The following is an 18,903-nucleotide window of genomic DNA, read 5'->3' as shown; positions in this document are numbered from 1 at the left end:
AGCCATCAAGCACCGATCTTTAATGGTGTCACAAGTAGGCTCACATTGCAATGAAATTACTGTGAAAACCCCCTAGTTGTCAAACTCCGGCGCCTGTTCAGGTACATTCAGGGAGAATTCAGAATGTCCAAGTCACCGAACAAGCACATCTTTCGGGGCTTGAGGGGGAAACCGGAGCACCCGGAGGAAACCCACGGGGAGAACGTGCAGACTCCGCACAGACAGTGACCCAAGTCGGGAACCGAACCTGGGACCCTGGCGCTGTGAAGCAAGAGTGCTAACCACAGTGCATTTTCCAGCACTTGCTCCGTAACCTTGTGTGCTATGACGTTTCAGGTGACTCATCTAAATATTTCTTAAATGTTGTGAGGGCTCCCGCCTCTACCGCCCTTTCAGGCAGCAAATTCCACATTCCCACCACCCTCTGGGTGAAAAGGTGTTTCCTTGCATACCCTCTAAATCTCCTGCCCTTTAACCTTAAATCTATGCTACCTGGTCATTGACCGCCCTACTCAGGGTAAAGTTCTTTTCCATCTACCCTATCTCTGCCCCTCATAATTTTATACACCTCAATCAGGTCCCCCCTCAGGCTTCTCTGTTTCAAGGAATACCATCCCAACCTAACCAGCCTCTCTTTATAACTGAAACATCCAACCCAGGCAGCATCCTGCTGAATCTCCTCTGCGCACTTTCCAGTCCAATCAATTCCTTCCTATGGTGTGGTGACCAGAACTGCACACAGTACTCCAACTGTGGTCTAAACCAGCATTTCATACAGCTCCATCATAACCTCCCTGCTCCTGTATGCGTAAAGACAGAAAGACCCGCATTTATATCGTGTCTTTCGGAACCTCAGGGTACACAGCCAATTATGTACTTTTGAAGTGTAGTCACTTTTGCAATGTAGGGAACATGGCAGCCAAATTTTCACAGCAACTCCCACAAACAACAATAATGACCAGATAATGTAGCCAGGGTTAAATATTGGCCATTGGGTGAACCCGTCTGCTCTCCTTTGAAATACTGCCAGGAGATATTTGGGGCGCTAACTACCAGCCGTGATATGCCCAAAAAGGCAGCGCGGCATGGCCGGTAGATGCCAGGAGATCTCTCTTGTGGGATCTACCCGATTCGCCACACCTCGTGAAATCTAACGCGATCTCATGAGACATGGCAATGTGAATCACGCCCATTGTGGCCGGATCACTATTTAGCATATCTACATATTAGAGTGTCTTACTCTAATGTGCACTCCCACAGTCTAATTAAGATGTGGGATCTGACCCCTTAGCCTTGGAAATCTCATGCGAGGCCGTACAGTACTGGTCCCTGCAAAGTGGGACTAGAAGGAATGGCACTCGTGTGGGTCTCCCAGGGGATTGGAGACCACCAGGTGTTTGCTCTCTGGGCAGGGTGGCACCATGACACTACCAGCCTGACACCCCACCCCCACCCTCCCCAGAGACCCTTGAACTTACCAGGGTCTCTGGTGGCTCGGATGCCCCCTGCATTTTATTTCCTGCCCACCGCAGCGCTGCAGGGACTGGTGGGCTGTCCGCCAATCGGATTGGCCATCAGCTGTCCAAGGCCGGACTCGGGCGGGAGTCCCTCCCGCAGCCAATTGACGTTGATTTGATCGCGAGACGACTGCGGGACACTCTGGAGCCGGCAGGAATGTTCCGCACTGACTTTTCGGATGACAGTAAGCAAAACCCTGCCATCCAATAAATTCAGGCCTTGACGTTAATGCGAGAATTTTCCTCAGCATATCCTTTTGCACCCCCTGAGAAAACTGTTCTCAGCTGCAGAAAGTGGTTAGCACTGCTGCCTCCCGGCGCCAGGGACCCGGGCTCGATTCCGACCTTGAGTGACTGTCTGTGGTGGAGGTGGCATGTTCTCCCGGTGTCCGCGTGGGTTTCCTCCGGGTACTCCGGTTTCCTCCCAGAGATGTGCCCGTTAGGTGGATTGGCCGGGCTAAATTGCCCCTTAGTGTCCAACGGTTAGGTGGGGCGGTGGGTTTGCGGGGGAGTGGGCCTAGGTAGGATGCTCTTTCGGAGGGTTGGTGCAGACTCGATGGGCCAAATGGCCTCCTACTGCACTGCAGGAATTCTAGGATTCAATGATTCTATGCTTTCTGCTATACCATCTTTCCCATTGACGGTGGGTAAGAAGCAGCATTGAATTTGTGCTTTCTGATTTACCTTATTTCAGTTCATTGTGTTAAAAACAAAGCAAGTGTCAATGTGATGAATGCATGCAGTATTTAGGTGAGCTCTTGGCTTTCCACTGCCATTGAAAAGCCTGGGATTACGCCACAGATTTCACACCCTTTGCAGCCAAGAATTATTTCAGCAAGTTTATGTTTAAAAGCTGCAATGATTATTATATAATGTCTAATTACAAACTATCTGTATTTGGTCATGTGCATGCCTGTTGTCTAGAATATAGTGGCTGGCTTCTGGATTGTGCGGCTGCAGTACATTGATACACATCGGCCCAATTTGGCAGATTGGCAGATTTGCAGAAGCACCGTGTATTGATTGCAGCAATATCTTCAATGGCAACTCCAACAAGTGTAATGCATAAATTCAGTTCAATTCTGGGCTGTGGCGTAGCTTTGCATCAGAAACGCTGGGCAAACGAGTGGCAGAGTGCTATTGTCACGGGACTAGTAATGCAGAGACCCAGGGTAATGCTCTGGGGACCAGGGTTCAAATCCCGCCACAGCAGATAGAACAAAGAACAAAGAAAAGTACAGCACAGGAACAGGCCCTTCGGCCCTCCAAGCCCGTGCCGAATATGCTGCCCGACTAAACTACAATCTTCTACACTTCCTGGGTCTGTATCCCTCTATTCCCATCCTATTCATGTATTTGTCAAGATGCTCCTTAAATGTCACTATCGTCCCTGCTTCCACCACTTCCTCCGGTAGCGAGTTCCAGGCACCCACTACCCTCTGTGTAAAAAAACTTGCCACGTACATCTACTCTAAACCTTGCCCCTCTCACCTTGAACCTATGCCCCCTAGTAATTGACCCCTCTACCCCGGGGAAAAGCCTCTGACTATCCACTCTGTCTATGCCCCTCATAATTTTGTAGACCTCTATCAGGTCGCCCCTCAACCTCCGTCGTTCCAGTGAGAACAAACTGAGTTTATTCAACCGCTCCTCATAGCTAATGCCCTCCATACCAGGCAACATCCTGGTAAATCTCTTCTGCACCATCTCTAAAGCCTCCACATCCTTCTGGTAGTGTGGCGACCAGAATTGAACACTATACTCCAAGTGTGGCCTAACTAAGGTTCTTTACAGCTGCAACATGACTTGCCAATTCTTATACTCAATGCCCCGGCCAATGAAGGCAAGCATGCCGTATGCCTTCTTGATGATGGTATTTGAATTCAAGAAAAAATAAATCTCGAATCAAACATCCAATGACGGCCATGAAACCATTGGTGATTGTTGTAAAAAACCATCATGTTCACTAATGTCCTTTAGGGAAGGAAATCTGCCACCCTTACCTGGTCTGGCCTACACGTGACTCCAGATCCACAGCAATGTGACTGACTCACAAATGCCCTCTGAAATACGCTCAGGTCAAGGGTAATTAGGGATGGGCAATAAATGTTGGCGCAGCGGCGCCCACATTCTCTGAACATAAGGATTCCAGCTGCCCACTGCAAAACCTGAGCACGGAAATCTAGGCTGCCTCTTCAGTCCACTACTAAGGGAGTGCTGCATTGTCGGAGGCACCATAGCTTTTGGATGACCCCTTAAACCAAGGTCCCATCAAATGTAAAAGAACCCATGAGAAAAAGCAGGGAAGTTATTCCTGGGGCTGGATTTTCCCAAAACGGGCCTATGTCTACACACCGGCGTAAAAACGCTGGCGTTTCACTCTTGGAGTTTCCTATAAAAAAGATCAGTCGATTCACTCACCTGCAGGGGACTAGCAGGGACCCAGAGTGATTCTCGCAGCTTTAGCTGCGGATACGGGCCCCCGCATTTCCGGTTTTGAGTCCGCGCATGCGTACAGCGGAGGCCTCCAGCAGTCACGCAAGCGCCATGGTGGACTTGGACTGCGAAGGCAGATGAAGAATGTAGGCCCCCCCCCCCCCCAATCGGCCGCGCACCCGGAGATCCGACAGCCCCGATCTGTCCCCGGCTGCCGATAAGGCCCCCCACCAACCCGGTGTCCGATCCCCCCTGCCCCCCCACCAGGGCAGCTGCGGATTGAGAGAACATCCCGACCGGTGACCAGGTGGTTAGAACCATGCTGTCGGGAACTCAGCCGGTTGGGAGCGAAGGATCGCTGGGCGGACCTCTGGCAATGGACCCCCCCAGCCGCGCGGAGTACTCCGCAAACACGCTGATTCTCGGGTCCCGGAGAATCGCCGGGCCCGATTTCGGCGTGAAATTGGATTCTCCGCCCCGCGCGAATCCCGATTTCGACGCGGGGCTACGGAGAATCCAATCCCTGGTGTCCAATATTTATCCCTCAATCAACATGATAAAAAAACAGAGGCTCTCAGGCCATTATCATATTTCTGTTTGTGGGATTTTGCTGTGTGCAAAGTAGTTGCTGTGTTTCTGTACAATGTGACCACAGTTCCCAAGACCTTGATTGGCTGTGAAGTGCTTTGGAATGTCCTGTGGTCATTGACACACTATAAAAACGTAAAGCTTTCCTTCTTATCAACGCAAACGGGCTCTGCCTTGAGGTGGTGTTTTGCATCAGATTGACAATTATGTGGTCATCCACTTTTCAAAGAACTCTATCTATCATCTGACAACCCTTGCAGTTTGAAATGTTTCACTATGATCACAAGCAGCCTGACACAGGAGGGGGGGACAGAGGAATCGCAGTAGTAAAAGGGGATTCTATAGTCAGGGGAACAGATTGGCATTATTTTGGCTGTCAATGTGACTCCAGGATGGTGTGTTGCCTCCCTGGTGCCAGGGTCTGGGATGTCACTGAATGGCTGCAGGGCATCCTGAAGGGGGAAGGTGATAAGGCAGAGGTCATGGTACATGTTGGTACCAATGGCACAGGTACAAAGAGGGATAAGACCTTGCATCAAGAATTACTATTCAGCATCAAGTAACCTGTGAAACACATTTGAAAGTTTCCCAACAATTATTACTAATCAGCATCCAATTACCCTTTCTCCATGTTTTGAAATTCTGCAAGAGTCCCCACTTTGTTACAATCCCAATTGGTGTTATAACTGGTTGGGAAGATCTCGGAATGGAACCCAAGCTCAAAACACTGTAAGTTTTATTTTTTCGTATAAAACATGGAGGAGCAGAGTCGCAAGACCACTAATTAGTTTTGACAATAAAGAAACATTTATTAAACATGAAAAAATTGGATTATAATCCTTTACTAACCATTTAGTTTTATAATTACACATGGGTTTTAGGATTAACATGGATTGCGAAGTACATGTTAAGTCCCTTTTACAAGTGGATAGCACTGTGGCTTCACAGCGCCAGGGTCCCAGGGTCGATTCACCGCTGGGTCACTGTCTGTGCGGAGTCTGTCTGTGCGGAGTCTGCATGTTCTCCCCGTGTCTGCGTGGGTTTCCTCCGGGTGTTCCGGTTTCCTCCCACAGTCCAAAGGTGCGCAGGTTAGGTGGATTGGCCATGCTAAATTGCCCTTAGTATCCATAAAAGATTAGGAGGGGCTATTGGGTTACGGGGATAGGGTGGAAGTTAGGGCCTGAGTGGGTCGGTGCAGACTCGATGGGCCGAATGGCCTCCTGCTGCACTGTATGTTCTATGTTCTAAGCACTCCGCCCTGAACCCAAATCAGTGTCTGTGGATTTCTCCTCAGCGTCCCCCATCCCCAGATGTTTGTCACATGCATCCAAATTCCACTCCCCAAAATATGCTTTAAAATCTTCTCTCATAATAGTTCTGTCCCTTCATGGTTTTCATTCCAAAATCCAGACTAGATTTTCCGAATGATACATTTAAACAGAGCTTCCACTCCACATTTCAACAGCGAGTCCAGTCCAGGGTTTTACACCACCGCCTTTAGAATGTCATGATCTTGACTGCTGTACAAACTGTTCAGGATAGCTTTAACTCTATAATCCCAAATTGTATTAAAATGGCATCAAATGTTTAACTTATATCTGAAGTCTGCTGTCTCACTTTAAATCTGATTACTGCAATTGCCTCTTTGACGCAGAACATTTTGTTTACTCTTCCTTGAATTATTCTGTTGAATACCTTGGTCTTTTATCTCCAGTTTCTTAGACATTCTTACTGTCCCAATTTCCTGGTTATCTGGACTGTAATTTATTCTTTAGGAAGCCTGCGTCTTTGCAACTCCTTTGTCCTGTCCAGTTTCTCCTGGCCGAGTTGAGAAAAGTTCAATCCCCAGTATTCTGTCTCCAACTGGACTATATCCAGCTGAAACTAAAACATTAAAACTTTTTTTTAACCTTACAAGGGCCTCCACTTGCCGAGCAATGACCACATGCTTTGCTTTTTATTTATTTTTCATGCCATAACCCTCTCCGCGTACAATAGTATCACAGTTGGAATTTAACCAACCCCCACGCAAACAAACACTTTTGTCCAGCATGAATCTAACCTTCCGGGCACAGAAACATTCAGTTAAACCCACTTAAAACTATACCTTAGTTGTAACATTTACCAAAACAAACATAAATCCCTTAAAACTACTTTTGTTTTCCGAACACCAGTCCTTACAGTAAAAGACAAGTACACACCCATGTCAGATCACGGCGAGCTCAAGTGCCTCAATGAGTTCCATTTTTAACAAAAGTCATTTATTCATGTGAACACTTTGTCACATATAGGTCATGCGCCTGAATGGCTCTCGCTAACCACAACATTAAACCTGAAGAGGGAAGCTGACAGGAATTTTAAAAACTAAACATTTAAAAATTCTTTAAATGGATATTTATAATTTCAGCCAAGATGATTGATTGCTTACAGTGAGAACTGTAAAGCTTTAAATATGGAATTAGCTTTTTCAAACTTCATGTCCTCTGTGGGTAGTATTCCATTTCTATTTCTATTGTATAACATCTGCCGAGTTCTCGATTCCCAGAAGTCTGATGTTGTTTATTTGAAGTAATGTTGGAGAAATGCTAGACTGCAGGCCATTTTGCAGACATTGGAAATGGGTGGTCAAGTGTGTGAAAAGTCGGCCATTTATGACGGGGACTGACTTTTGAATCTAGCCCAGTTATGCCGTGCATCTCCTCTACCAACTGTTGCCGCATCTCTTTCATGAAATAAGTTTGGATAGTTGCAACACAGCTCCCACTGTACGTGAGCTGACAAATCAACACTGTCCTCTGATTCAGCACAATGCTGAATGGGTGACTAGCCCAGTCCCAGAGCTCATAAAGTTAGTTAGGATGAGAGGCAGTGGCGGAGTGGTATTGTCGCTGGACTGGTAATCCAGAGACCGGGTAACTGCTCTGGGGACCCGGGTTCGAAACCCCACCACGGCAGATGGTGAAATTTGAATTCAATAAAACTCTTGGGAGTTCGAAATCTAGCGATGGCCGTGACACCATTGTCAATTGTCGTAAAGATCCATCTGGTTCACTTCCTTTTGGGGAGGAAACCTGTTGTCCTTACCTGGTCTGGCCTACATGCGACTCCACACCCACAGTAACTCTTAAATGCCCTCGGAGATGGGCAACAAATGCTGTCTCAGCCAGCCACGCCCACATCCCATGAACAAAAAGAAATAGCCATGCTTTTGAATCACACAGCACGGAAGTAGATCATTTCGTCCATTGCATCTTTGCTGGCCCTTTGAAATAGTTATTCATTTAGTCCCACACCCTCTGCTCTTGCCCCATAACCTGTGAATATTTCCTTTCTTTTAGAATCTATAATAATCTTTAGTGATGTTCACAAGTAGGCATTAACACTGCAATGAAGTTACTGTGAAAATCCCCTCGTCGCCACGCTCCAGCGCCTGTTCGGGTACACAGAGGGAGAATTCAGAATGACCAATTCACCTAACAAGCACGTCTTTCGGGACTTGTGGGAGGAAACCGGAGCATCCGGAGGAAACCTATGCAGACATGGGGAAAACGTGATGACTCCGTCCAGACAGTGAACGAAGCCGGGAATCGAACCCGGGTCCCTGGCGTTGTGAAGCAACAGTGCTAACCACTGTGCCACTTTTCAATTATGTCTCCAATTCTCTTTTGATTCAATGCTACCATTGAAGCTGCTTCTACCCCCCTTTTCAGATTGAGCACCCCTGGTTATAACAAACAAGAAATTCTTCTGACCACCATCCCCCCTGGATTTCCTTTTGCCAATTATCTGAAATCTGTATCCTCTGGTTCTTGACCCTCCTACCAATGGAAACAGTTTCTCCTTATTCACTTTTACCAAAAACCTTTGTATTTCCCAAAGAAATAAAGGGTTATGGTGTTCGGCGGGAAAGTGGAGCTGAGTCCACAAAAGATCAGCCATGATCTCATTGAATGGCGGAGCAGGCTCGAAGGGCCAGATGGCCTACTCCTGCTTCTTATATTCTTATGTTCTTAACCCTTTTATATCTCCCCTTACCCTCTCCTGCTCTGAGAAAAACAACCTGAGTTTCTCATAACTGAAGACCCTGGTTGTATGCTGTATATTCAGTAGGTCTCTCACGAAGAGGTTCTGAGTTTTATTTGGTTGAACATTGAGTGTTTATTGATAACACATAGCTCTGTACATATATACAGCCCAAGATGTGCACTGCTTGCTTCTACACAGGCCATTGCTGATCCTCGTCCCCGGCAGTACTGTGTCCAGTTCCACATGAACCTTTGCTATCTCAGATACCCTTATACTGCAGCTCCCCCAAAGTCTTTACCCAACTTACCGACATTACCTCCACCCCACCCCTCGTCAAGTCTCTGACTTTACAGATTCAGGCGGTCTGGAGGCTTGCCGATTCTTCTAGATCTTGTTCTGGTTACATTTGAATGAGTGTTAGCCTATTGATTTGGGCAAACTTTGCTGAATCAGAATTTGAGCTGTCTTTCTGGTCCTTGGTTGTCCCAGCACACTTGCAACAAGCAGAACCGACACTGGACGAGAAATGAGAGTTCTCCAAGACTTCCATTTGCTTCCTCGGACACATCGGCAGCAACAAAGGCATCAAGGCAGACCCACAGAAAATGAAAGCTGTCAGCATGTTTCAACCCCACCATCTATTCCAGATCTCCAGATATTCCTGGGCATGGGGACATTTCTGCCCAACCTGGCACAGGTCACAGAACCCCTGCGGATACCTTCTCAAAATAGGGCAGGCTTGGAGTTGGGCTGTGCACCAGGAGAAAGTGTTTAGTCACATCAAAGTAATGCTGCTGCCACCCATTATCCTGACTCATTACGACCCAACCTTGCCCATTACCATAGCGACACCTGCTTCATCCACAGAGCTGGGGCAGTTTTGTTTCAGGAACAATTTGATGGATGTCACTGAACAATATATTACCAGAGGACTGCCAGACACACAGACATGGCATGCCATTATCGAAAAGAAACATATAAATAGGAGCAGGAGAAGGCCATTCGGCCCTTCGAGCCTGCTCCGCCATTCATTATTATCATGGCTGATCATCCAACTCAATAGCCTAATCCCACTTTCCCCCCCATATCCTTTGATCCCTTCACCCTAATTGCTATATCTAACTGGTTCTTGAAAACATGCAATGTTTTGGCCTCAACTACTTACTGTGTTAACAAATTCCACAGGTTCACCACTCTCTGGGTGAAGAAATTTCTCATCTCTGTCCTAAATGGTCAACCGCATATCCTCAGACTGTGGCCCCTGGGGCGTCATTCTCCGACCCCCCCGCCGGGTTGGAGCGAATCACTGGGGGCTGCCATGGGGCGTCATTCTCCGCCGGCGGGAGTCTCCGTTTTGCCGGCGCCCAGGGATTTCCCGACGGTGTGGGGCTGCCCCACAATGGGAAACCCCATTGACCGGCTGGTGTTACGGAGACTCCCGCCGGCCGGTCGGGGCAGAAATGTGGCGGGGCGGGTAGGAGAATTTTTCCCGCGAATCCCGCCCCCGCTGGTTGCGGAAGTCTCCGGCACCGGATATTCGGCGGGGGCGGGAATCGGTCCGCGCCGGTTGGCGGGCCCCCCCGCTCGATCCTCCGGCCCGGATGGGCAGAAGTCCCGCCGATAAATTGCCTGTCCCGCCGGCGTGGATTAAACCACCTGTTGAACGGCGGGACAAGGCGGAGTGGGCAGGCTCCGGGGTCCTGGGGGGGGGCGCGGGGCGATCTGGCCCCGGGGGGTGCCCCCACGGTGGCCTGGCCCGCGATCGGGGCCCACCGATCCGCGGGCGGGCCTGTGCCGTGGGGGCATTCTTTCCCTTCCGCCTCCGCCACGGTCTCCACCATGGCGGAGGCAGAAGAGACTCCCTCCACTGCGCATGCGTGTGAAACTGTCAGCGGCCGCTGACGCTCTCGCGCATGAGCCGCCCGGAGATGTCATTTCCGCGCCAGCTGGCAGGGCAACAAAGGCCGTTTCCGCCAGCTGGCGGGGCGGAAATTCCTCCGGCGTCGGCCTAGCCCCTCAATGTTGGGGCTCGGCCCCCAAAGATGCGCGGCATTCCGCACCTTTGGGGCGGCGCGATGCCTGTCTGATTGACGCCGTTTTGGGCGCCAGTCGGCGGACATCGCGCCGTTTCGGGAGAATTTCGCCCCTGGTTCTGGACACACCCACCATTGGAAACATTCTTCCTGCATCTGCCCTGTCAGTCCTGTTAGAATTTTATAGGTTTCTATGAGATTCTCCCCTCATTCTTCTGAACTCCAGCGAATACAAGCCTAACCGATTCAATCTCTCCTCATACGTCAGTCCCGCCAGACAGGAATCAGTCTTGTATACCTGCGCTGCACTCCCTCTAGAGCAAGAACAGGAAAGGAGACAGAAACTACACACAATATTCCAGGTGTGGCCTCACCAAGGCCCTGTATAATTGCACCAAGACAACCCTGCTCCAGTACTCGAATCCTCTCGCTATGAAGGCCAAAATACCATTTGCGTTCTTTACCGCCTGCTGCACCTGCATGCTTACCTTCAGTGACTGGCATATGAGGACTCCCAGATCTCGTTGCCCATTCTCCTCTTCTAATTTATGGCCATTCAGTTAATAGTCTGCCTTCTCGTTTTTGCTACCAAAGTGGATAAGCTCAGATTTATCTAAATTATCTGCCATTCATTTTCCCACTCACTCAACTTGTCCAAATCACACTGAAGGATCTCTGTATCCTCCTCACAGCTCACCCTCCCACCCAATTTGGAGATATTATATTTTGTTCCCTTATCTAAATCATTAATATATTGTGAATAGCTGGGGTCCTAGCACCGATCCCTGCGGTATCCCACTAGTCACTGCTCTCATGGTCATGTGGGATTGTGAGAAGCTCTCAGATTACATTATCAACCTGAAAGTCACCATTGAAACAGATCATAAACCATTGGTCTCACTGTCAGATGAGAAGGAACTTTCAAAGATGCCCCCCCCCTCATTGGGGGCCAAATGGGGGCTGGTTTAGCGCAGGGCTAATTCACTGGCTTTGAAAGCAGACCAAGGCAGGCCAGCAGCACGGTTCAATTCCCGAACAGGCGCTGGAATGTGGCGACTAGGGGCTTTTCACAGTAACTTCATTTGAAGCCTACTTGTGACAATAAGCGATTTTCATTTTTTTCATTTCATATGAGACACCGTATGTTCATGGAAAACATCAGCCAACTGCAGACACACTAGTCAGGGCTTTGGTCAACCTTCCTGTGACACATAGAATCACAGAATCTCTACAGTGCAGAAGGAGGCCATGGAAAAAAACATCATGCATGTGGCAGGTGACATACTTTGGGCCTTGTAAGCTGGTCTACATCGTTCATTACACAGTTTCTGGTATTGAGGTGATTCGGAATGGCAAGTGGTTAGAATGGAACCTGCCAGAAATTTGTGGAACTCGCTTCCTCATAGTGCGGTGGAATCGGAGTCATTAAATAGTTTCAAGAAGGAGATAGATATATTTTGGATTTTTTAAAGAATGGGTTAAAGGGCTAACAGGTGGGGAGGTGGATTTGAGACCAGGAAGAGATCAGTCATAATCTGATTGAATGGTGTCATCAAAGACAAATGACTCTCGAGGGGCTGAATTGCCTACTTCTGCTCCCTAATTCTTATGTTCCTAATGTGGGTGATAAACACAGTCAGCAATTTGCATTTTTCATCTGGTGGAAGTTGTTAATGGTGAGCTTTGAAGACACTATGCATTTAGAGAGTTTGGTCAGGTCTTCATCTGCCGAGGACATTGGATGGGTTTCTCTCCTCACTGCTTTATTGAGCTGAATCAGGTCGACGCACATCCGGGATGGTCCAATTCCGTTTCGGGACTGAGACCATCCCGGATGGCTGTGTGGGTTACGCATGTGATTCTGACAGATCCGTCTCATTGGTTGCATGTTCTTCCAAAGTGGGGGAGGTGTCCCTTCCCTGGCCTGCCACTGATTGAGTTTTACCCAGTGCAGCGATGTGGCAATGGGATTTCACCTACCCAATACTCCGCAACCTCTAGTAACAAGAAGTATTGCCTCATTCAGGCTGGCATTCAGTAAGATTCCTTTCACTTTGCAATTCCTCTTGAAGCCCTTTGGGTGTGTCCAAAGCGTCATGCAAGATGCCAGCCTAATGAAGTAGGTTTATTATTACTGCAACGCTCAGATTATTATTACCTTTCGAAGGTTGACTGACCCAGGAAATTATAGCACAGCATCCTTATCACTCATGTTGCCCTTACAGCCACCATTTGAGTTGATTTAATCCAATTGAACACCAAGCCGGAGCTTTCTGAGTACATTCTTCAAAAGCAGTTTATAATCTTCAGCTACAAACCAGGGCTTAATTGAGTACTTCTGAATGCTTCACATCACAAGCCAGTCTTACAGATATTTCGCTTCAGTGTGGAGAAAACTCTCATTTTTACCTAATTTTTTTTTTCAGCCTTGGAGCATTTGTCGAAAATGACTCCACACGAGCGAACGCTTAAGCAATGGTTTGAATAGACAGTTGACAGCAACTCAAGTCTGTTAGATTTTCATTGTAAATTAATCAGCTCTTGACTTTATCCATAACTTGGGTCATTTGTCTTTGATGACGGTCTTCAAAGTGGGTCATGCATGCAAATTCATAATGGTTTGTAACCATGATTTTATAGAGTGCGCGAATAAAAAATGTTAAATGGTTTGGAACTGGCGCCAGGGGACAGTCCAGATGCAGTGCTTCAAATTAGTTTAATGTGAAACAACATGAGTTCCATAACTGATATCAGTGTAATGTTCAAAATAAACAGAATCCCTTGGATGTGACTGCTGTTTGTGAAGTGTTAATGCTGCGGAACTTTGCTTGTTAACCATCTCATTGCTCTGTGTCTTCTGCCGCTTTTAGTAACCCTAGCCTGTTTTCTTACGCTCGCAGCAGGAACCTTTCACTGCGTAGCGGCCACTCTGCAGTGCATCAGTCAAGTGGTCACCCTTCACATGCCAGCCTGGTCCGTGAACACCAGCAGGCAATTCACAATTCCGCTACACCCCAGCAAAACCCAATCCTGAAATCCTTGGAAAACCACATGCATGCACTTCCAGCTCAGAAGAACTCCCAGCGGATATTCCCTCACTAATCTTCTGGCACCAAAGCTACTGGACTTTGGGCATAACAGTGGCAAGTGGAATTAAACCCTGAAAAGCGTGAGGTGCTACATTCTGCGAGGACTGACAAGGCAAGGGACTACACAGGGAATGGTAGGATGTTAGGAAATGCAGAGGACCAGAGGAACCCAGAGGTACATGTCCATAGATCCCTGAAGGGATCCCTGAAGGCAGTAGGACAGGTAGATAAGGTGGTTAAGAAGGCATACGGGATAATTGCCTTTATTAGCCAAGCCAGAGAATACAAGAGCAGGAAGGCTATGATGGTATCAAACGCTCATTAGACGACAGCTAGAATACTGTGTGCAGTTCTGGTCGCCACATTATAGTAGGATGTGATTGTGCTAGAGAGGGTGCAGAGGAGATTCACCAGGATATTGCCTGATCTGGAGCGTGATAGTGACCACAATTCCATTATGTTTAATTTAGTGATGGAAAGGGATAGGTATATACCGCAGGGCAAGAGTTATATCTGGGGGAAAGGCAATTATGATGCGATGAGGCAAGACTTAGGATGCATCGAATGGAGAGGAAAACTGCAGGGGATGGGCACAATGCCCATATCAGCCTCCCTGAACAGGCGCCGGAATGTGGCGACTAGGGGCTTTTCACAGTAACTTCATTTGAAGCCTACTTGTGACAATAAGCGATTTTCATTACATTTCAATGGAAATGTGGAGCTTGTTCAAGGACCAGCTACTGCGTGTCCTTGATAGGTATGTACCTGTCAGGCAGGGAGGAAGTGATCGAGCAAGGGAACCATGGTTTAATAAAGCAGTCAAAACACTTGTCAAGAGGAAGAAGGAGGCTTAAGAAAAGATGAGACATGAAAGTTTAGTTAGGGCGCTCGAGAGTTACAAGTTAGCTAGGAAGGACCTAAAGAGAGAGCTAAGAAGAGCCAGGAGGGGACATGAGAAGTCTTTGGCAGGTAGGATCAAGGATAATCCTAAAGCTTTCTATAGATATGTCAGGAATAAACAAATGACTAGGGTAAGAGTAGGGCCAGTCAAGGACAGTAGTGGGAAGTTGTGCTTGGAGTCCGAGGAGCTAGGAGAGGTGCTAAATGAATATTTTTCGTCAGTATTCACACAAGAAAAAGATGTTGTCGAGGAGAATACAGAGATTCAGGCTACTAGACTAGAAGGGCTTGAGGTTCATAAGGAGAAGGTGTTAGCAATTCTGGAAAGTGTGAAAATAGATAAGTCCCCTGGGCCGGATGGAATTTATCCTAGGCTTCTCTGGGAAGCTCGGGAGGAGATTGCTGAGCCATTGGCTTTGATCTTTAAGTCACCTTTGTCTACAGGAATAGTGCCAGATGACTGGAGGATAGCAAATGTTGTCCCCTTGTTCAAGAAGGTGGGTAAAGACAACCCCGGTAACTATAGACCAGTGAGCCTTACTTCTGTTGTGGGCAAAATCTTGGAAAGGTTTATAAGACATAGGATGTATAATCATCTGGAAAGGAATAATTTGATTGGAGATAGTCAACACGGGTTTGTGAAGGGAAGGTCGTGCCTCACAAACCTTATTGAGTTCTTTGAGAAGGTGACCAAACAGGCGGATGAGGGTAAAGCAGTTGATGTGGTGTATATGGATTTCAGTAAAGCGTTTGATAAGGTTCCCCACGGTAGGCTACTGCAGAAAATAAGGAGGCATGGGATTCAGGGTGATTTAGCAGTTTGGATCAGAAATTGGCTAGCTGGAAGAAGACAAAGGGTGGTGGTTGATGGGAAATGTTCAGACTGGAATCCAGTTACTAGTGGTGTACCACAAGGATCTGTTTTGGGGCCACTGCTGTTTGTCATTTTTATAAATGACCTGGAGGAGGGCGTTGAAGGATGGGTGAGTAAATTTGCAGATGACTCTAAAGTCGGTGGAGCTGTGGACAGTGCGGAAGGATGTTACAAGTTACAGAGGGACATAGATAAGCTGCAGCGCTGGGCTGAGAGGTGGCAAATGGAGTTTAATGCAGAAAAGTGTGAGGTGATTCATTTTGGAAGGAATAACAGGAAGACAGAGTACTGGGCTAATGGTAAGATTCTTGGCAGTGTGGATGATCAGAGAGATCTCGGTGTCCATGTACACAGATCCCTGAAAGTTGCCACCCAGGTTGAGAGGGTTGATAAGAAGGCGTACGGTGTGTCAACTTTTATTGGTAGAGGGATTGAGTTTCGGAGCCATGAGGTCATGTTGCATCAAGTACAAAACTCTGGCGCGGCCGCATTTGGAGTATTGCGTGCAATTCTGGTCGCCGCATTATAGGAAGGATGAGGAAGCATTGGAAAGGGTGCAGAGGAGATTTACCAGAATGTTGCCTGGTATGGAAGGAAGATCTTATGAGGAAAGGCTGAGGGACTTGAGGCTGTTTTCGTTAGAGAGATGGAGGTTAAGAGGTGACTTAATTGAGGCATACAAGATGATCAGAGGATTGGATAGGGTGGACAGTGAGAGCCTTTTACCTCGGATGGTGATGTCTAGCATGAGGGGACATAGCTTTAAATTGAGGGGAGATAGATATAGGACAAAGATCAGAGGTAGGTTCTTTACTCAACTTAGTAAGGGCGTGGAATGCCCTGCCTGCAACAGTAGTGGACTCGCCAACACTAAGGGCATTCAAATGGTCATTGGATAGACATATGGACGATAAGGGAATAGTGTAGATGGGCTTTAGAGTGGTTTCACAGGTCGGCGCAACATCGAGGGCCGAAGGGCCTGTACTGCGCTGTAATGTTCTATGTTCTATGCTACCGTGCTGCCCTGGGACCTGATCGAGGTGTGCAAAATTGTGAGGGACATGAATACGGTAGATATGAAAAACTTTTCCCCTTCGTAGAGGGATCAATCACCAGGGGGCATGGATTTAAGTTAAGGGGCAGGAGATTTATAGGGGATTTGAGGGGGAAATTTTTCACCCCAAGGGTGGTGGAAATCTGGGACTCACTGGCTGAAAGAGTGGGAGGGGTAGGAACCTTCACAACATTTAAGAAGCATTTGGATGTGGACTTAAAATGCCACAGCGTACAAGGCTACGGATCAAGTGCTGGAAAATGGGATTAGAATGTGTAGGTGCTTGAGAGTCATTGCAGCCACGAGGGGCAGAAGGGCCTCTTGCTGGGCTGTAACACCCTATGACTCTAAGTGACAAAAAATGACACAAAGGTTTGACAGGGTGGTTGCAGAGAAGTTATTTACTCCGGTGGGGGAATCAAGAATAAAGAGGTATAATCACCACCCGGGAGTAGAATTAGGGAAGAATTCTCACACAAAGGATAGTGTAAATGTGAAATATTTCCCACAGAGAGCTGTGGATGCTGGGGGCCAACTGGAGCATTCAAAGCTGAGATCGATAGATGTTTGTTGGACAACGCCAGGGGTCAAAGGCAGGCACATAGGGTTAAGGTACAAAGAAGCCATGACGGAGTGCCAGTATACGCCTGAGGGGCTGAACGGCCTGTGCATGTCCCTAAGTAAGAGGCCATCAAAGCCGCAATCTGGCCACCGTGTCCGCTGCCTTAACCAGGGGCCAAATGTCGGGGTTACAATAGTAATTTCCTCTGCTGTTAAATATGTTGATAGAATTAAAGAAAACATAGAAATCCACTGAGCATGTCTGAACCTCTGCGGTGCCTTGCACAAATTGAAAAGAAACACAAACTTGCCGGAATTGAAGTTTAGGTTCCAAAATGCCAAGGCTATTCCTGAGGGGTCAAGCAGATTTTTTTTTTTGACTGTTGTTCCAATAATCGCAATGTTGATTAATATTATCACAACCGCACACAGACTTCCTTTTCCATTCTCCCATGAATAGATCTAACTGAGTTTTGTTTTCCACAGGGCCCCAGGAATGAAGACAGACTGAGTTGTAAAGTATGCACAGCAGAGGTAAGGCTTGCGATGGTGGTTGGGCTGGGGAGGGGGGGGGGGGGGGTTTAAATACAGATACATATGTTGATTTTTCTTTAAAAAGGATTCTTTTTTTTTTAAGGTAAAAACAAATAATTGAATTAAAAGCTATAAAAGGAATAAATATTGCCAATGATACTTAGGAATCCGTACTAAAATGTGTCTAAATCTCATTATCCTGTGGGACCACTTGCAGTTAAAGTGATGTAATGGGCTTTTGAGTCATATCAGCATTTGTGAGATGTGAGTGCTGTCTGCCATTGCATTAAAATTGACATTGTGTCTAACATTTAAATAATGTGCACTCCAGTGTGAGCTTTACTGTGCCATATCTACATATGAATGCATCTAAGTGCTGGCATGATTCCTTTTCAACAATATGGGATACCTGCTATTTAGCTGCAGTTGAAACATCAATATTCCTCATTATCTGTAGTCAGTTTAATGAGTGATAGAGTCTCCAAAATTTCATTCAATATAACGTTGAAATTTTAATTGCCTTTAAAATGCAGCACTTTTTTTTGTGATCTGTGGATCGGTCTCGAACACGTCAACTTACAAAAATGCCTTGATGAACCATTTAACCTATTAGTTTAAAACTGGCTTGCATTGCGCGCACACAAAAAAGTAACTGGTTTAAAATGAGTCCATGAGCGTAACGCAATATTAAATTGACTCAATTGTAGTACCACAAAGAGAGAGCTTTCGGAAGTGCAGGAGCCAGAGATATTTATAATTAATAAAATATTGATAATAACAGCTAACATTCAAGGTTATTTTCAATCGAACCTTTGGTTACAGAAGTGATTAGATGTGCTTAATTCTGCTTTTTTTCATGCAGTACATGCTTTTTAAGTGTTGGTTGGCAGGTTACAATACCAGTAATGTGGACTTCATTTATTGCTGTTTCCTTCCTTGTTTCAATTCTATATAATCGATCACTATTCATTTTAATAAACTCACTTCTGATTGTCAGCTCTTGTCCAGTGTCACTCTACTTTCACAAAGTGTTCTACATGCATTCACCTTATTGAATTCTCACTCTGCTGTGTCAGTTCAATAGGGCAATATAATACATGATTGGTTTAGATCCACTGAATAGCCCATGGTTCAGAAACAGGCCAACCGCGTGGGTTCGATTCCCATTCTGGCTGAGGCAGTCCTGGGACCCGGCTCCTGGCTCTGTCCCTCAGAGAGGAAGGCAATCTCAAAGCACCACTGACGCACTCCGCCAAGAATATGGCTCAGGATTAAGCATCAGCAGAGGATG

At 46.9% G+C, this 18,903-nt stretch overlaps 1 protein-coding gene across 1 annotated transcript in view; it reads left to right on the top strand.

Moving 5' to 3' along the window:
- Positions 1-18,903, top strand: part of LOC140426097 (uncharacterized) — a 309,460-nt gene that overhangs the window by 69,069 nt on the left and 221,488 nt on the right. The window contains exon 3 of the mRNA XM_072510447.1: positions 17,565-17,612. Within this exon, the coding sequence (XP_072366548.1) occupies positions 17,565-17,612 (48 nt within the window). The remainder of the gene's footprint in view (positions 1-17,564; positions 17,613-18,903) is intronic.

Source organism: Scyliorhinus torazame, chromosome 7 (assembly GCF_047496885.1).
Source record: "Scyliorhinus torazame isolate Kashiwa2021f chromosome 7, sScyTor2.1, whole genome shotgun sequence".
Classification (NCBI taxonomy): Eukaryota; Metazoa; Chordata; class Chondrichthyes; order Carcharhiniformes; family Scyliorhinidae; genus Scyliorhinus; species Scyliorhinus torazame.
The sequence above is the reverse complement of the archived record's forward strand: the minus strand, read 5'-3'. Positions and strand labels throughout refer to the sequence as shown.